We start from the raw sequence: 19,297 nt of genomic DNA, 5'->3' as shown, positions 1-19,297 counted from the left end.
AAGTTTTCAGTCCCAAGGTCCCGAACTTGGTGATAAGCTTGGAGGAGACTATGGTGTTGAATGCTGAGCTGCAGTCAATGAATAGCATTCTCACATACAGTAGGCATTCCTCTATTCCAGGTGGGAGAGAGCAGTGTAGAGTGCAATAGAGTTTGCATCATCTGTGGATGTGTTGGGGCAGTATGGGTGTGGGTCCAGGATGTCTGTGATGGTGTTTTTTTTATATATCATTTTTTATGAACCCCTCCACCACCCCCATTCTTCAGAGGACAATTATCTTACTTTTTTACAGCTTTTTTTGCTACATATACATACATTTTACGTGGTACTTTTATATAAAGAAGTAACATAACAATAATACATTACCAAATATACGCTCTTTAATCCCAACCCTCAGCCACTCTCAGCCCATTCCACCTATCACCATAGACCACACTTGTTTGGTTTCCATGTGCCATATATTGATGGTGGTGTTGATGTGTGCCATGAACAGCCTTTCAAAACATTTCATGGTTACAGATGTGAGTGCTACGTCGTTTAGCCAAGTTACCTTTGAGTTCTTAGGAACAAGGACAATGGTGGTCTGCTTGAATCACGTTGGGATTACAGACTGGGACATAGAGATGTCAAAAATGTGAAGACTAGGGTTGCACATTTCGGGGAATATTCAGAGGTGGAAACTTCCCGTGGGAATTAACGGGAAAATATGGGAATTAACGGAAATATATGCAAATTAATATTAATACCATTTAAATGTAGATGTTTTTTTGCATTGGATATATTTATCATATGGAGAAGGAAACAAACTTTTACCTTATCATAAATAGACATAATTGCAAATGAATAAATCCTTCCAATAATTTTTTTTTTTAAACGATTTAGTTAGGAATTGAACTTAAATTAAATGAGTCGACTCTTCACATGGGATGATTTCACTGAACAACAATAGAAAGGGAATATTGAATGATCCCCAATGATCCATCGCATCTCCCAAAAATGTTTTCAACATACATCTGTAAAATGATAGTCTAGAAACTAAAGCTTTGGTTCTCTTCCTCTCAGGCTTCCATGTCTGCTCCCTGGACCTCCTCAATGTCCACCTCTTGAACATCAGACTGAGGCCTCATCTTCACTGTCACTTTCCAACTTTGTTGAGGATGGCTCGTTGTCAGGCTCAAAATGCCTCAAATTTGCCCAGATGGCCACCAATTTTTCAACCCCTGTATTGGTCAGCCTGTTGAGTGCTTTGGTGTGTGTGTTCCCAAACAATGACCAGTAGCGCTCTGAGGCGGCTGATGTTGGTGGGATTTGGAGAATGATGGAGGCAACAGGGGAAAGAGCCTACATCCACAAAGTTCCATTCACCAGATGGCTGATGAGATATGTTGGCACGACTGCCATATTGCATCTCCATCCCAAAGCCCTTGCTTGGAAGTGTACTTCGCCTGACTGCCAATAACCTTGCCCTCATCCAGGCCAAGGTGGCGAGACACGGTAGTGATGACACCACAGGCCTTGTTAATCTGTGCACCAGACAGGATGCTCTTGCCAGCATACTTGGGGTCCACCATGTACAATGCGGCGTGTATGGGCTTCGGGCAGAAGTCTTCACGCTTTTTGATGTATTTCAGAATTGCAGTTTCCTCTGCTTGGGGCAACAGTGAAGTGGGCAGGGCAGTACGGATTTGTTCTCTTACATCTGCAAGCAGAGTCTGAAGATCAGATAGGATGGCATTGTCTCCCTCAATCCGTACAACGGCTACTACTCTAGGATTCAGAAGTTTCAGGTTGCTTACCACTCTTTCCACAAAATACATCATCCAGGAGGACCCTCTTGATGGGGCTGTCCATATCGGCAGACTGTGATATGGCCATTTCTTGGAGAGACTCCTTCCCCTCCAGGAGACTGTCAAGCATAATGACAACATCACCCCAATGGGTGTTGCTGGGCAGCTTCAATGTGGTGCTGTTATTCTTCTCACTTTGCTTGGTGAGGTAGATTGCTGATATAACTTGATGACCCTTCACATACCTAACAATGTCCTTGGCTCTCTTGTAAAGTGTATCCATCGTTTCCAGTGCAATGATTTCCTTGAGGAGCAGATTCAATGCATGAGCAGCACAGCCAATGGATGTGATTTGAGGGTAGGACTCCTCCACTTTAGACCAAGCCGCTTTCATGTTCGCAGCATTGTCTGTCACCAGTGCAAATACTGCCTTCAGCTCATCTGCAATGTAGAGACCGGTGTGTCTGTTGTCCCTTGTGTCTGTGCTCTTGTAGAATACTGGTTGAGGGGTGGATAATATGTATTTAATTATTCCTTGCCCATGAACATTTGACCACCCATCAGAGATGATTGCAATACAGTCTGCTTTCTCTATGATTTGCTTGACCTTCACTTGAACTCTGTTGAACTCTGCATCCAGCAAATGAGTAGATAAAGCATGTCTGGTTGGAGGGTTGTATGCTGGGCGAAGAACGTTTAGAAATCTCTTCCAATACACATTGCCTGTGAGCATCAGAGGTGAACCAGTTGCATACACAGCTCGAGCAAGACATTCATCAGCATTGCTCTGAATACGTTCCTCCATTGATTTAAAAAAATAAAAACTTCTGATTCCAGGAGGACCATGAGCTGTTGCTATCAATAAGGTGTCTGATTCAGCATTTTCACCTCGAATAGAAGTAGAGGGACTTTTGTCAGAGGTTGTTTGTTGTGAGCGCTGAGGGAACGTTATACTCTTGGCCAGATGATTCTGCATCTTTGTTGCATTCTTCACATGTGATTTGGCACAGTATTTGCAAATGTACATAGCTTTTCCTTCTACATTAGCTGCAGTGAAATGTCACAACACATCAGATAATGCCCGTGGCATTTTCTTGTAAAGATTAGGAAAAGATTTGTCAAAAAAAACAAATACAATTCCATGTACAGATAAATAGTTAAGCAGTTAGATTAAACAACTCCTTTGTAAGATAAATGTTTTAAAATGAAACATGTATGGAAGTAGGTGAATTAACACTCCTCAGTTAGCAAGCTCTAGCAAGCTAAAACCCAATTTGTAGCAAAAACTAACTACCAGAACTTGTTAACAAGTTATAAATGATTTAAACACACTTTGCTGTAGGCTACTATTTACTAGTTAACAAAACATTATGTATGTCATATAAAATATATTCACAACACCCAGTATTGTAATCAAAACTTACCAGAAAGCATGCAGTCCTTGGCTCAGACAGTGTAGTAGTGTGGGCTCAATAGCATCTCATTAGTGTGCAAGATCTTGAGAATCAGCTGCACATGTGATGGAAGAATGCACTGTGCATGCAGAGGGTTGCAATTCCATTGAACTGGGGATAGTTTAACCAAGATATGCCACAAGACCTAGAATTGCCTTGTGTATCCCACAAAAAAGGTTCACTGTTACAAGCTAACTTTTTGATGAATTTAAGCAAAATTCCCCAAATTCCCGGGCTTAACTTCCCATGGTAAATTTACAAAATATTTACGGAAATTTACTGGAAACTTTCTGACCCTTTGCAACCCTAGTGAAGACACTTGCCAGGAGGTCTGCGCATACCTCCGAGAACGCGCTCTTGTATTCCATCTGGCCCAGCGGCCTTGAAAGTGTTAACATTTTTAAAAAGTCGCACTCACATCGGCCACGGAGAGCAACATCACACGGTCATCCGAGACAGCAGGGGCTCTCATGCCTGGCTCAGTGTTCGAAGCGAGCATAGAATGAGAGGTTGTCTGTGAGGTTTGCATCACTGGGCAACTCACGTCTGGGTTTCCCTTTGTAATCCGTAATAGTCTGCAAACTCTACCACATCCGACGAGTGTTGGAGCGGATGTAGTAGGATTGTATCTTAGTCCTATATTGACCTTTTCCATGTTTGATGACTCGTCTGAGGTCGTTTCTTGTAAGGATTCATGTCTGTGTCCCGTTCCTTGAAATTGGTAGCTGTGGCTTTTTGTTAGGGTACATATGTTGGGTCACTGTGGGGAAGTCGTTGATGGTAAACTCCTTAATGATATTGGATGAATCCCTGAACATATTCCAGTCTGTGCTAGCGAAGCAGTCTTCTAGCTTAGTGTCCGCTTCGTCGGACCACTTCGGTACTTCCTGTTTGAGTTTTTGCTTGTAAACAGGAAGCAGGAGGATGGAGTCATGGTCTGATTTGCCGAAGGGAGGGCCTTGTATGCGTTTCTGTGGATAGAGTAAGTGGTCCAGAGTGTTAGCTCCTCTTGTGTTGGTAAAAGGAGACGTGTTGGTAAAAGTGGGGTTAAAAGCATTTCAGTTTTCCCGCGTTAAAGTTTCTGCCCACTATAAACGCTGCTTCTGGGTGTGCATTTTCTTGTTTGTTTATGGCCCTGTGCAGCTCGCTGAGTGTCTGCTTAAAGCCATTCTCGTTTTGTGGTGGGATGTAGACAGCAGTGATGATTATAGATGAAAACTTGGTAGATAAAAAGGTCTGCAATTCACCATGAGGTTTTCTAGTTCAGGTGAGCAAAAGGTTGAGAATTCCTTCACACTTGAAGCAGCACACCAGTTGTTGTTTATAAAGAGGCACATCCCTCCTTCTTTGGTTTTGCCTGAGTCTGCTGTCCGGTTGCGATGAAGCATGGAGAAACGTTTGAGTTTCATAACCATATCGCCCAGTTGGTAGGAAACTCTCGAACAGAGCTCATCCATCTTGTTCTCCAGTGACTGGACATAGCTAGCATAGCGTCACAAGTAACTTGTAGCATCTAAATATCATTAAATCACAAGTCCAAGACACCAGATGAAAGATACAGGTCTTGTGAATAAAGCCACCATTTCAGATTTTTAAAATGTTTTACAGGGAAGACACAATATGTAAATCTATTAGCTAACCACGTTAGCAAAGGACACGATTTTTTTACTCCCAATAGTTTTTTCCTGCGTCAGTAGCTATCACTAATTCGACTAAATAAAAATATATATAGCCACTAACCAAGAAACAACTTCATAAGATGACAGTCTGATAACATATTTATGGTATAGCATAGTTTTTTGGGGGAAAAATGTGCATTTTTCAGGTATAAATCACAGTTCTACATTGCAGCTGCAATCTGAAATAGTGCTGACCCAGCCAGAACAATTACAGAGACCAACGTCATATAACGAATTACTCATCTTAAAACATTTCAGAAAAATACACAGCGTACAGATATTGAAAGCCCAACATCTGGTGAATCCAAACAATATTTCAGATTTATTAAATGTTTTATAACGAAAACAAAATGTAGCGCTAAATTAGCATAGCTATACCAGGCAGATTCGGCTAGGCGCCCACGGCCAGTTCACATGCACAACAGATATGATATAACATCGTAAATTGGGTCTTACTATGGCTGATCTTTCATCAGAATGTTGATCAAAGTGTCCTTTGTCAAGATGAGTCGTTGGTTCCGTTCAGAATTGTTCCTTTCCCACTCCATTTAGCACAGGTACTGGTCGAGTGGCACGGATCTCTCAAACGTAAATAAAATCAGACAACGGAACACCACAAAACTCCCGAAAAAATTCAAATAATCTGATTAAACTATATTGAAAAAACATACATTACGATGATCTGGTCACATGTATCAAACAAACTTCGAGACGGAGATAGTTTTCATCCATAATGGCCGCACAACAGAAGACAATCGCAGCTACAAGTCGCACGATTTACAGAACCGGAAGTTGTCGGTCACGCCAAAGAATTAGCTCTCATTTCACGTCAGTCCCAGATAAACAAGATATTTTTCCTCTGACGTCCTCTTGACACTCAGAGGAAGGCCAATGAGGTGTGTTTCGGGTCATAGGGGGCACGACCATATATAGGCAGAGAGTTGAAGCTGGCATACACATCTTGCTTTTTTCTTCTTGGTCATGGAAAGTGCTGTCAAATGACTTCTGTATCACTCAGAGACAAAATTGAAACGGTTTTAGAAACTAGAGATTGTTTTCTTTCCAATGGTATTATTTATATGCATATAGTAAGAGCAATAATTGAATAAGAGGCAGTTTAATCTGTAGAGCAAATTATGCTAATGGGAAAATAGCACCCCCTGTATTCTCAAGAAGTTAATCAAATTGCATTCTAAACTGAAGATCATGATTAGGTGATTATTGGAGTCAGGTGTGTTAGCTGGGGCTGGGGCAAAACTATGACACTAATCAGGCCCTCGAGGACTGGAATTGCCCACCCCTGTGCTATACGATGCTATCGCCCCCTATTGGGCAACCAAAATCATGACAAAAGATAATGTTTTTGAAAGCTTGGGCAGAGGCTAAGTGCAGGCAAATATTTCCAAATGTTCCTTTATGGTGAAGGAGCTTCAGCATGGAACACTTGTGTGTGGAACTTCATTGAACCAAAATGAATGTTACCCATTTTCTATTTTTTATCACTTAACTTTACTGAACCCTTCTTGAATGGAGAGGGGCCTGGCTTTGGGGACAATATTGGCAACATTGGGGGCACATTTGTTACATTGCCGTAACGTTGTGTGGACATTGGAGATACGGTCTAGTAATGTTGTTGAAACGTGGAGATGTTGTGGGGACGTTGTGAGAACGTTTCCTACCGCCAACGCTCTACTCTGCTCCTGTGTCAGCTGTTCCAACTCTTGGAGGGGCTGTAGGAGTAGCACAGCTCTGGGAAAAGCACTCAGTGTCTCTTCTGCCCCCTGAGGTAGTCCAAGTTCAGCCTTACAGCCCTCGATCTCCCCCACTGTCCTCCGCATAGACTGGATGTTGGCCAGGATTACCTAGACAGAACAAGAAGGGGGAGGTCAATAGAGTAAGCACATACACAAGATGTGTGCACGTGTGAAACAAAAACATTTCTAAATCATATAATGACAAACATACATGAATGGATATGTACACATCCTCTTATACACACTCTTGTCCCACCTGCCGGTTGTGGAGGTGTTCTTCAAGTGAGATGTCCAATGTATCAGCGGAGGATAAAATAGCTCTGATCTTGGTCACATTTTTCTCCATCGTCTTCACCTCTGCTTCAATGGCATCCACTTCCTGAAAATAGCAACAACGCTCTGAATGTTCCAGAGAAAAGCAAAAGCTCGAAAGCAAAAACCAAACTCAAAAATGAAAAGCACCACAAGTCAGTTTCATAAATGGAATAGAAATGATAGAATACTGCTTTATCGTCCATTGTCTTTTGCTGTCGTTTGTTATTCCAAACCCCCTGACATACCAGTCTGAAAGCTTCTGGTAATAACGTAGGATCACTATGGGATGATACTAAGACATTATAAGGGTATCGTACGTACTCCAGGCCACTCGTGGACGTCTAAAATGAGATAGAAGTTATGTTGAAATTGTAATGGACCCAATACCTTTTGAAATAGCTGCCCTTTTTCGGGCCCTGCAAATTTCTTTTGACTAACTAAAAAATCTGTGCGGTCCTCTGGTGAATTCTGATATCCCGATGTGGCCCTCGAGACGATATTATTGCCCACCCCTACCATAATAGGTGTCAGACATTTTCACTTTACGTAGTAACTTCTATTAAAGGGATAGAACAGCACAGTGGTGTTCAACCTTTTTGGCTACTGTAACCCCAATCACTTTGCTCTGCTCAAAGTTCCCCCTCGTGCAACCAACCATACAGTGCATTCAGAAAGTATTCAGACCCGTTGAGTTTTCCCAAATTTTGTTACGTTACAGTTTTCTAAAATGGATAACTTTAAAAAAAAAAATCAATCTACACACAATACTCCAAAATGACAAAGCTAAAACAAGATTTAGAAATGTTTGCAAATGTATTAAAATGTTTAGGTACCCTTGCCCATATCTGTGACACGACACAATCCTGTCTCGGAGCTCTACGGACAATTCCTTTGAATTCATGGCTTGGTTTTTGTTCTGACGTGCACTGTCAACTGTGGGACCTTATATAGACAGGTGTGTGCCTTTCCAAATCATGTACAATAAATTGAATTTACCACAGGTGGACTCTAATCAAGTTGTAGAAACATCTCAAGGATGATCAATGGAAACAGGATGCACCTGAGCTTAATTTCGAGACTCGTAGCAAAGGGTCTGAATACCTACGTAAATAAGGTATTTCTGTTAATATTTAATAAAGTTGCAAAAATTTCTAAAAACCTATTTTTACTTTGTCATTATGGGGTATTGTGTGTAGATTGATGAGGAAATGTTTTTATTTACTATATTTTAAAATAACAAAATGTGGAAAAAGGGAAGGGGTCAGAATACTTTCCGAATGCAACTTAGGACTATGTTCTTATAAATCTTCCCAAAGCATTTGTATACTTACCACTGTATTGAATTTAATGGAATTTAATTTACTTTTAAAGGGTTAGTCCACCATTATTTCTTCCTTTAAAATATTTTTCTACAAAGTAAGTAATCTATAGGCCAGGGGTGACTGCAAATTACACTCAGTACATTGCAGTTACTCCTGGCATAAACTACTTCTAAGGTAAGAAGAACATTAAAAAAGTATGAAATTAGGGGGAACTGTTGCTTTAAAACAAAAAGAAGACAAAAGAGAAATGGGATGAAAAAATGTCTCCTAAATTATTCAAGACAAACCAAAGGAAAAGACATGCCATGAAGAGAGAGGCGGTCCCCAAAAATTATCTTCTTTCCTTTATTTTCATACTTTAGTAAATATTTTCTGTACTATTTATTCATTTCTTTTGGCTTTTTTAATTAAATTTTTTCATCTCTACCTTCTTGCCCTTTGTGCTGTTGTCTGTGTCAGAATAATGTTTGTACCACATTTTGTGCTGCTGCCATATTGTGTTGCTACCATGCTGTGTTTTCATGTGCTATGTTGTTGTCTTCGGTCTCTCTTCATGTGGTGTATCTGCTGTCGTGATGTGTGTTTTGTCCCGAAATGTTATTTTATTGTTAATAAAAACCTCCCGGCAGGAGGCCTTTTGCCTTTTGGTAGGCCGTCATTGTAAATACGATTTTGTTCTTAACTGATTTGCCTAGTTAAATAAAGGTTATAAATAAAGGTTAAATAAAATATATAAAAAATGATCAATAGAAATGCATTTATTAGCATCAAAAGTTTGTTTGTGAGTTGTTTTTCTGGGTCAGACCAAGACCAAGTGTGTTCGATCACATTTAAGCCTAGACACGCAGTGGAATGTTCCATTGAAACTCACTAGCATTAGCCACAGCAGTTCTTATTAAATGTCATACGAGGAGGAGACACAATGCATTCTGAGGGAGGGTGAAACTCCTCTATTGAGGCTGTTGATCTTACTCTCTTTCCACAAACACCCAGTTTGAAGCATCCCGCTCACGGTTACACTCACGGTTACAATCAGACTCCCTTGCCCCAATCTTAACCTTAACCATTAGCAGTGGAGTCTGATCCTATATCTGTACCTAGGGGAAACTTGACCCTGGAGCTACTAGTACCCCCTATTGAGAACCACTGTAATGGAGGGTCTTACCGGAGTGACGTGCAGCAGCTGGTCCAATGGCCCCATGATGTTATGCTGCATGGCGGTGACTTGGCGTTCGGTCTGGATTAGCTTATCCTCCATAGCAGTGGTGTGACACACAGCAGAGATCTCCCCCAACACAGGTCCGAAGCCCACCAGAGTGGCCCGGATACGCTCTGAGTCATCCAGCACCATCTGTGATGTGGGGTTACAGAACATGGACACATGAGTACACACCCGCATGCACACGTACATACAAACACATACACAGAAACACAGACTTACATACCTACATGAGCACACATACACTATCTACAAGCCATAAGACTGCTGAACACTTAAACTGGACTGCACACACACACACACACACACACACACACACACACACACACACACACACACACACACACACACACACACACACACACACACACACACACACACACACACACACACACACACACACACACACATCCCAACTGCTGCTACCAGACTCTTATTATGATTGCAAAATACTGCACAATTTAAACTCTTGCCCCCAATCCCCCCTTCCCCAAAATACGTGTAAATATTGGACTATAAATTGTGCCTTCCTGTATAATACTTAAGCTAACAAATGTATTCTATTCTACTGAGCCATTTACTTTATGTTCGTATTCTTATATTTTATTATTTCTTATTGTTGTTGCATTGTCGAAAAGGAACTAGTAAGTAAGCATTTAGTTGGACAGTGTATGCCATGTGTATCTCGTACATATGACTAAAAAACATAATACTTGAAACACACACTCAAACACGCACAGCTCCACTACACAGCACATTGGGAAAGTATTCAGAACCCTTGATTTTCCCCCCACATTTTGTTTTATGAATGCACTGTATATCAATTCAGAACTACCAGCAGTGTTCTACAATCCAGGGGATTGCGTGTATGTACATGTGAGTGTGCGTGCAGTGGACTGACCTGCAGTGTGTTGGTCTGGCTCTGGAGGCTCCTGGCTGTGGTGTAGGTGCCGGGAGCGTCTAGCCAGGATTGGGATTCGTCTAGCCAGCAGCCAGCACTATGGATTATATCGTTATACTCCTGGAGGCAGGCAGGGATCTGACAGGGGGGGGGACAGTGAAATTCCACAAATGAACTTTTAACAAGGTACACCTGTTAATTGAAATGCATTCCAGGTGACTACCTCATTAAGCTGGTTGAGAGAATGCCAATAGTGTGCAAAGCTGTCATCAAGGCAAATGGTGGCTACTTTGAAGAATCTCAAATATAAAATATATTTTGATTTGTTTAACTCTTTTTTGGTTTCTACATGATTCCATATGTGTTATTTCATAGGGTTGATGTCTTCACTATTATTGTACAATGTAGAAAAGAGTAAAAAAGAAAAGAAAAACCCTGGAATGATTAGGTGTGTCCAAACTTTTGACTGGTACTAATTTTCATTCATGGACATAAAAGACTAAAATCACCAGGAAATTAGCTCCGTGATTTTAATTTAGGAAATCTGTTCCCAACTGTTCGCTGGAATGAATAGAGAGGCAAATGTGATCGTATCCCAATGTAATTAAGGTTAGAAATTATCCTGTTTTTGTCAAATACTATATAGCTGTTTGGGATTCTTGCAGTCAATTTGCGGTGTACAAATTATTTATAACTATGTTCCGGCCCACAACCATCCGATCAAGGAAAAATCATCCCACGGCAATATGTAATTTTGGAACCCCTGGCATTGGGCATAGGAACTGCAATAAATGGAGGGGAAAAAAACTGAAATTGTGCTGTTTTGGAAGAACCAGTTGAAGAATGCTGTAATTATAAGATACCATCACATGGTGAACACGGTGAATATGGTGAAAGGCCTACCAAGCCGATCAGAGGGTAAGGTTGAGCTACTCCTCTCTCACCTTGCTGAGGAAGGCAGTGCGCTGCTCAGCCTTCTGGGCCGTGTCCTGGTAGAGCTGAAGTGGCTGGGTGATCTGGTCCATGAGGAGTTGGGCCTGCTCCGGCTCCTCCTCGGCTGCCTCCTGCACCTCGCCCTCCAGGAGGGCCAGCCGGCCATGCCACTGGTCCAGCTGGTCCCATACAAACTGGACAAAAATATAATGTTGTCATGATATCAATCAGGTATCAATCAATCCCATGTACTTATAAGTCCTTTTTTTATTTTTTTTTATTTTTTATTTAACCTTTATTTAACCAGGTAGGCAAATTGAGAACACGTTCTCATTTACAATTGCGACCTGGCCAAGATAAAGCAAAGCAGTTCGACACATACAACAACACATAGTTACACATGGAGTAAAACAAACATATAGTCAATAATACAGTGAAAAAAAAAAAAAATAAGTCTATATACAATGTGAGCAAGTGAGGTGAGATAAGGGAGGTGAAGGCAAACAAATATATGTATAAATAAATAAAAATATAAAAGTCCATGGAGGCGAAGTGAGTACAACACAGCAAGTAAAATAAAAAATAAAAAATAAAATAAAAATAAATAAATAAAAAATAAATAAAAATAAAACAATGGAATGGTTGGTTTGCAGTGGAAGAAAGTGCAAAGTAGAGACAGAAATAATGGGGTGCAAAGGAGCAAAATAAATTAATAAATAAATACAGTAGGTAAAGAGGTAGTTGTTTGGGCTAAATTGTAGATGGGTTATGTACAGGTGCAGTAATCTATGAGCTGCTCTGACAGCTGGTGCTTAAAGCTAGTGAGGGAGATAGGTGTTTCCAGTTTCAGAGATTTTTGTAGTTCGTTCCAGTCATTGGCAGCAGAGAACTGGAAGGAGAGGCGTCCAAAGGAAGAATTGATTTTGGGGGTGACTAGAGAGATATACCTGCTGGAGCGCGTGCTACAGGTAGGTGCTGCTATGGTGACCAGCGAGCTGAGATAAGGGGGGACTTTACCTAGCAGGGTCTTGTAGATGACCTGGAACCAGTGGGTTTGGCGACGAGTATGAAGCGAGGGCCAGCCAACGAGAGTGTACAGGTCGCAGTGGTGGGTAGTATATGGGGCTTTGGTGACAAAACGGATGGCACTGTGATAGACTGCATCCAATTTATTGAGTAGGGTTTTGGAGGCTATTTTGTAAATGACATCACCGAAGTCGAGGATTGGTAGGATGGTCAGTTTTACAAGGGTATGTTTGGCAGCATGAGTAAAGGATGCTTTGTTGCGGAATAGGAAGCCAATTCTAGATTTGACTTTGGATTGGAGATGTTTGATGTGAGTCTGGAAGGAGAGTTTACAGTCTAACCAGACACCTAGGTATTTGTAGGTGTTCACATATTCTAAGTCAGAGCCGTCCAAAGTAGTGATGTTGGACAGGCGGGCAGGAGCAGGCAGTGATCGGTTGAAGAGCATGCATTTGGTTTTACTTGTATTTAAGAGCAGTTGGAGGCCACGGAAGGAGAGTTGTATGGCATTGAAGCTCGCCTGGAGGGTTGTTAACACAGTGTCAAAAGAAGGGCCAGAAGTATACAGAATAGTGTCGTCTGCGTAGAGGTGGATCAGAGAATCACCAGCAGCAAGAGCGACATCATTGATGTAAACAGAGAAGAGAGTCGGTCCAAGAATTGAACCCTGTGGCACCCCCATAGAGACTGCCAGAGGCCCGGACAACAGACCCTCCGATTTGACACACTGAACTCGATCAGAGAAGTAGTTGGTGAACCAGGCGAGGCAATCATTAGAGAAACCAAGGCTGTCGAGTCTGCCAATGAGGATGTGGTGATTGACAGAGTCAAAGGCCTTGGCCAGGTCAATGAATACGGCTGCACAGTATTGTTTCCTATCGATGGCGGTTACGATATCGTTTATGACCTTGAGCGTGGCTGAGGTGCACCCATGACCAGCTCTGAAACCAGATTGCATTGCGGAGAAGGTGTGGTGGGATTCGAAATGGTCGGTAATCTGTTTGTTGACTTGGCTTTCGAAGACCTTAGAAAGGCAGGGTAGGATAGATATAGGTCTGTAGCAGTTAGGGTCAAGGGTGTCCCCCCCTTTGAAGAGGGGGATAACCGCAGCTGCTTTCCAATCTTTGGGGATCTCAGACGACACGAAAGAGAGGTTGAAGAGGCTAGTAATAGGGGTGGCAACAATTTCAGCAGATAATTTTAGAAAGAAAGGGTCCAGATTATCTAGCCCGGCTGATTTGTAAGGGTCCAGATTTTGCAGCTCATTTAGAACATCAGCTGACTGTATTTGGGAGAAAGAGAAATGGGGAAGGCTTGGGCGAGTAGCAGAGGGGAGGGCAGTGCTGTTGTCCGGGGTAGGGGTAGCCAGGTGGAAGGCATGGCCAGCCGTAGAAAAATGCTTATTGAAATTCTCAATTATAGTGGATTTGTCGGTGGTGACAGTGTTTCCTATCTTCAGAGCGGTTGGAAGCTGGGAGGAGGTGTTCTTATTCTCCATGGACTTTACGGTGTCCCAGAACTTTTTTGAATTTGTGTTGCAGGAAGCAAATTTCTGCTTGAAAAAGCTAGCCTTGGCTGTTCTAACTGCCTGTGTATATTGGTTTCTGGCTTCCCTGAAAAGTTGCATATCACGGGGGCTGTTCGATGCTAATGCAGAACGCCATAGGATGTTTTTCTGTTGGTTAAGGGCAGTCAGGTCAGGAGAGAACCAAGGGCTATATCTGTTCCTGGTTCTAAATTTCTTGAATGGGGCATGCTTATTCAAGATGGTGAGGAAGGCATTTTTAAAAAATGACCAGGCATCCTCTACTGACGGGATGAGATCAATATCCTTCCAGGATACCCCGGCCAGGTCGATTAGAAAGGCCTGCTCGCTGAAGTGTTTCAGGGAGCGTTTGACAGTGATGAGTGGAGGTCGTTTGACCGCTGACCCATTACGGATGCAGGCAATGAGGCAGTGATCGCTGAGATCTTGGTTGAAAACAGCAGAGGTGTATTTGGAGGGCAAGTTTGTTAGGATGATATCTATGAGGGTACCCGTGTTTACGGAATTGGGGTGGTACCTGGTAGGTTCATTTATAATTTGTGTGAGATTGAGGGCATCAAGCTTAGATTGTAGGGTGGCTGGGGTGTTGAGCATGTTCAAATTTAGGTCGCCTAGCAGCACGAGCTCTGAAGATAGATGGGGGGCAATCAGTTCACATATAGTGTCCAGAGCACAGCTGGGGGCAGAGGGTGGTCTATAGCAGGCGGCAACGGTGAGAGACTTGTTTTTAGAGAGGTGGATTTTTAAAAGTAGAAGTTCAAATTGTTTGGGAACAGACCTGGATAGTATAACAGAACTCTGCAGGCAGTCTTTGCAGTAGATTGCAACACCGCCCCCTTTGGCCGTTCTATCTTGTCTGAAAATCTTGTAATTGGGGATGAAAATGTCTGAATTTTTGGTGGTCTTTCTAAGCCAGGATTCAGACACGGCTAAAACATCCGGGTTGGCAGAGTGTGCTAAAGCAGTGAACAAAACAAACTTAGGGAGGAGGCTTCTAATGTTAACATGCATGAAGCCAAGGCTATTACGGTTACAGAAGTCATCAAAAGAGAGCGCCTGGGGAATAGGAGTGGAGCCAGGTACTGCAGGGCCTGGATTCACCTCTACATCACCAGAGGAACAGAGGAGGAGTAGGATAAGGGTACGGCTAAAAGCTATGAGAATTGGTCGCCTAGAGCTACTAGAGCAGAGAGTAAAAGGAGGTTTCTGGGGGCGATAAAATAGTTTAAAGGAATAATGTACAGACAAAGGTATGGTAGGATGTGAATACAGTGGAGGTAAACCTAGGTATTGAGTGATGATGAGAGAGATATTGTCTCTAGAAACATCATTGAAACCAGGTGATGTCATCGCATATGTGGGTGGTGGAACTGAGAGGTTGGATATGTTATAGAGAGCAGGGCTAGAATCTCTACAGTGAAATAAGCCAATAAACACTAACCAGAACAGCAATGGACAAGGCATATTTACATTAAGGAGAGGCATGCTAATCGAGTGATCAATAAGGGTCCAGTGAGTAGAGGTTGGTTGGGGTCGTGGCGATCCAGACAGCTGGCCGGGTTTATGGCTATCGGTAGCAGCATAGGATGGAGGTCTGTTTGTAGATACCTCGTGCGTTTCCGTCGGTAGGTTAGTGGGGTTCCGTGTAGTGGGGTTCCGTGTGGTAGAGGGGATCAATCCAAATTGGCAAAATAGATATAGTGACCCAAGGAAAAAATAAAATAAATAAATAATAATAATAATAATAGTTGTCCAATATACTTGTTCAAATAGCAGCCGATAAGACAGCTAACGATTAGCGGGCCTCAGATGAGCGTTCAGGTAACGTCGGGACGGAGGTGCCAGTTGGATAAATCCCTCGGGCAGATAACGTCGGCAGTCAGTCGCGGCAGTCAGTCGTGAAGGCCCGGTGGGGTTCCGTATCTGCAGCAGCAACAAAAGAAACGGGTCCGGATGGTGATGGAACTCCTCAGCTGGCTAGCTCCAGAATGATTAGAGTTTGCTCCGGGGTCGACGTAAGCCAATAGTCACACGGTTTGCAGCTAGCTAGCTGCGAAATCAAGGTACAAGTGTCCAGAGCCTGCGGCTGGAATCCGGGGAAACTGAGAGAAAAAGAGTCCCGGAATGCTCCGGTCCGAGTCGCGTTGCACAAAAGTGCCGGTAGATTATCGAGCTAAAGGAATAGCTGATGACCACTAAACGTGGGCAGCTGAAACACCAACGCTAGCCAGCAAACCGGCTAATTTCGGGGCAGCTACAGATTAGCTTCTGGCTAGCTATCGGAGTAGCTTCTGGTTAGCTTTCAGGCTAGCTTCTGAATTAGCCCCTGGCTAGCTTCCACGATGGATTTTCAGATTGAGGTAAGTAATACTTTTTGTAATTGGTGAAGCGGGTTGCAGGAAAGCTTTTGCAGGAAAGCTTTTGTAGTTGAGTTCTTGGATAATAAAATAGATAAAAGATATGCGAAGAAAGGTGTAAATATATATATATACAGGACACGAACAATACGGAACAGAAAAAGACGTCTGAACTGCTAAGCCACCTTGGACGAGACTTTTGTTTTACAACAGTTGTAACAAAATGCTTTTCAATGACTGGGCCTAGAGCCAGGTTAGGAACAATCTTGCACGATTGATTGGGGTAAGGGAAGGACACACACACACTAGGTTGATTGTTTCAGGGGAAGAACACACGTATGCATACAAACACGGAGACACACACACACACAATCACACACCTTTAGCACATGTTCAGCCTCGGACACAGAGGAGCTCTTCCGCTGCAGCAATGTCTGGACTTCTTCTAGCCCGACACGGATCTCCCCCATTCTGCTACTCAGCCTATTGAGTGGGCTGCTCTTCTCCAGGGCTTGGCCAACCTGGTAAATACGCACAAGCATATGCACACGTGCGCGCACACAAACACACAAATCACCCTTAAAGTCCCAACTAGCCAGGTTTTTACTCAGAAACCAGTGTTGGGATTGTGTTGGGCTCAATCCCATATCCATGAGACTTGTCCGATGTTTTATATGTGGACTTTTTGATTAATTCGCTGAGTTTCAATTCCCTTCCACAATTGACTGAACTGAGATGGAATTGACCCCAAAACTGCTCTACCAACCATCCCACCAAGGTTGAAGTTGCCCCTAGATGCTGATCTTACGTCAGTTTTGCATTTTCTCCACTAACGGTTAAGGTTAGGATTGGGGGAGGGGACACTGATCCTAGATCTGTACCTATCAGTAACTTCACCCCGGAGCCACCACCACCACCCTTTATCCCCGTTACCTTCTCCTCCATGTCCTGCAGAGAGCCAGTGACTTCCTGCAGCTGTCTCTCCACCTCAGGAGGTGTAACAGCGGCATACTTTGTCCCGACACACTCCATGATGGACTGTAATCTGGCCCTCAGGGAACCCAACTCCACTCTGACCTCCTGTAGAGAGAGAGAGACAGAGAGGGGAGAGAAAGGGAGAGAGAGAGAGAGAACAAGGAGAAATAGAGAACGAGAGAGGGAGAGAGAGAGATACCATGTAAATGTGACTTAAACCCTCTAAGGTCGATGTCCACACCCCCACGGGAATCTAATTAGCGTAATAAAAGAATGGCCATAACAATCTGTCAGTTAGCCTCCCGGGTGGCGCAGTGGTCTAGAGCACTGCATCGCAGTGCTATGCTGCGCCACCAGAGTCTGGGTTCGCGCCCAGGCTCTGTCGCAGCCGGCCGCGACCGGGAGGTCCGTGGGGCGACGCACAATTGGCTTAGCGTCGTCCGGGTTAGGGAGGGTTTGGCCGGTAGGGATATCCTTGTCTCATCGCGCTCCAGCGACTCCTGTGGCGGGCCGGGCGCAGTGCGCGCTAACCGAGGGGGCGGGTGCACGGTGTTTCCTCCGACACATTGGTGCGGCTGGCTTCCGGGTTGGAGGCGCGCTGTGTTAAGAAGCAGTGCGGCTAGGTTGGGTTGTGCTTCGGAGGACGCATGACTTTCGACCTTCGTCTCTCCCGAGCCCGTACGGGAGTTGTAGCGATGAGACAAGATAGTAATTACTAGCGATTGGATACCACGGAAAATTGGGGAGAAAAGGGGATAAAAAAAAAAAAAAAAAAAAAAAAAAAAAAAACAATCTGTCAGTTTAAGCTAGAGATATCTGTTTCTTTGCATTGGATGTTTTTCAATCCACCACATCCATGAGACATCCCAAAAATTCATCTTCTCACAAAATCGTCTTTAGCGTCCGAGCGGTTTAGCCTATAAACTATTATACCCCTCTATGGAAATATGAGATTCTCACGAATACGATGGTGTTCTCCCTTTTGCTGTATGACCCCCACAAGTGTCTTGGGACTGAAGTCGGTAAAGCCGAACTTCTGTCTGTAGCATCCAAACAGTTTGGGCTACACACTTATGACCCCTCTTTGGAAAGGTGAGACTCTCACAAACACGTACATGTTGGTTGATTTGCTCAAAGACTCCCACAGGCCTCACAAAACTCACCTGAAGGTCCTCCGGTACAAGTTGAACACATTTATGGAAGTACTGTATATGGACACGACACTGTTCATTACCAAAAATAATGTACTTTTTTTTTTTATAACAAATGATTCCTGATCTTTCTTATATCTCTCAGATATAGCATGGACACTTCAGAACAAACTTCTTTTAGATTTTTTGGGGGGACTTATTGTTGTTCCATGTAGTGAATCTGTTATCCAATGCGTAACATTCTAACTCAAATAGCAAAATGATCCTTCTTAAAACAATTCCATATAACTTAGACCCTCCCTCCCCCGGCTTAGATAGGGCTTAGACTCTTATGGGTTCTAAACTGTCTGCAAAAACAGCCTTCTTAAGCGCAGAAACTCTTATGAATCTAATGAGACAATAAGGAACTGTGGTTTCCACTTAAACGTTTTCAGGTAAAGTAACTGCAGAATTGACTGAGGAGAGTTCAAAAGATGCTCGGGTCAGCGGGAGGAGAAAGGGATCTCCAACCAAAGAATTAGAATGACTGGGATACACATAACAGGACTATTTATAACGTATGAGTCATGAATTGACTGAGGAGGGTCAAGATGTAGCCTATTTAAAGGGAAATTAATTTTCATGGTATCCAATTAGTAGTTACAGTCTTGTCTCATCGCTGCAATTCCCGTACGGACTCGGGAGAGGCGAAGGACAAGAGCCGTGCGTCCTCCGAAACACAACCCAACCAACCCGCACTGCTTCTTGACACAATGCCCACTTAACCCGGAAGCCAGCCGCACCAATGTTCTCGGAGGAAACACAGTACACCTGGCGACCGTGTCAGCGTGCACTGCGCCTGGCCCGCAACAGGAGTCGCGAGTGTACGATGGGACAAG

The 19,297-nt window shown here is 43.3% G+C and overlaps 1 protein-coding gene across 3 annotated transcripts in view; it reads right to left on the bottom strand.

Moving 5' to 3' along the window:
* The window catches only part of syne2a (spectrin repeat containing, nuclear envelope 2a), a 209,188-nt gene that overhangs the window by 100,063 nt on the left and 89,828 nt on the right, over positions 1-19,297 (bottom strand). For all 3 annotated transcript variants that reach the window (XM_071370396.1, XM_071370394.1, XM_071370395.1), the window contains exons 56-62: positions 17,227-17,373; positions 16,674-16,814; positions 11,376-11,558; positions 10,432-10,569; positions 9,477-9,662; positions 6,931-7,053; positions 6,600-6,782 (exon numbers count right to left, since the gene is read on the bottom strand). In XM_071370396.1, coding sequence (XP_071226497.1) covers positions 6,600-6,782; positions 6,931-7,053; positions 9,477-9,662; positions 10,432-10,569; positions 11,376-11,558; positions 16,674-16,814; positions 17,227-17,373 — 1,101 coding nt within the window. The remainder of the gene's footprint in view (positions 1-6,599; positions 6,783-6,930; positions 7,054-9,476; positions 9,663-10,431; positions 10,570-11,375; positions 11,559-16,673; positions 16,815-17,226; positions 17,374-19,297) is intronic.

The sequence above is a fragment of the Salvelinus alpinus genome, chromosome 27 (genome assembly GCF_045679555.1).
Source record: "Salvelinus alpinus chromosome 27, SLU_Salpinus.1, whole genome shotgun sequence".
Lineage (NCBI taxonomy): Eukaryota > Metazoa > Chordata > Actinopteri > Salmoniformes > Salmonidae > Salvelinus > Salvelinus alpinus.
The sequence above is the reverse complement of the archived record's forward strand: the minus strand, read 5'-3'. Positions and strand labels throughout refer to the sequence as shown.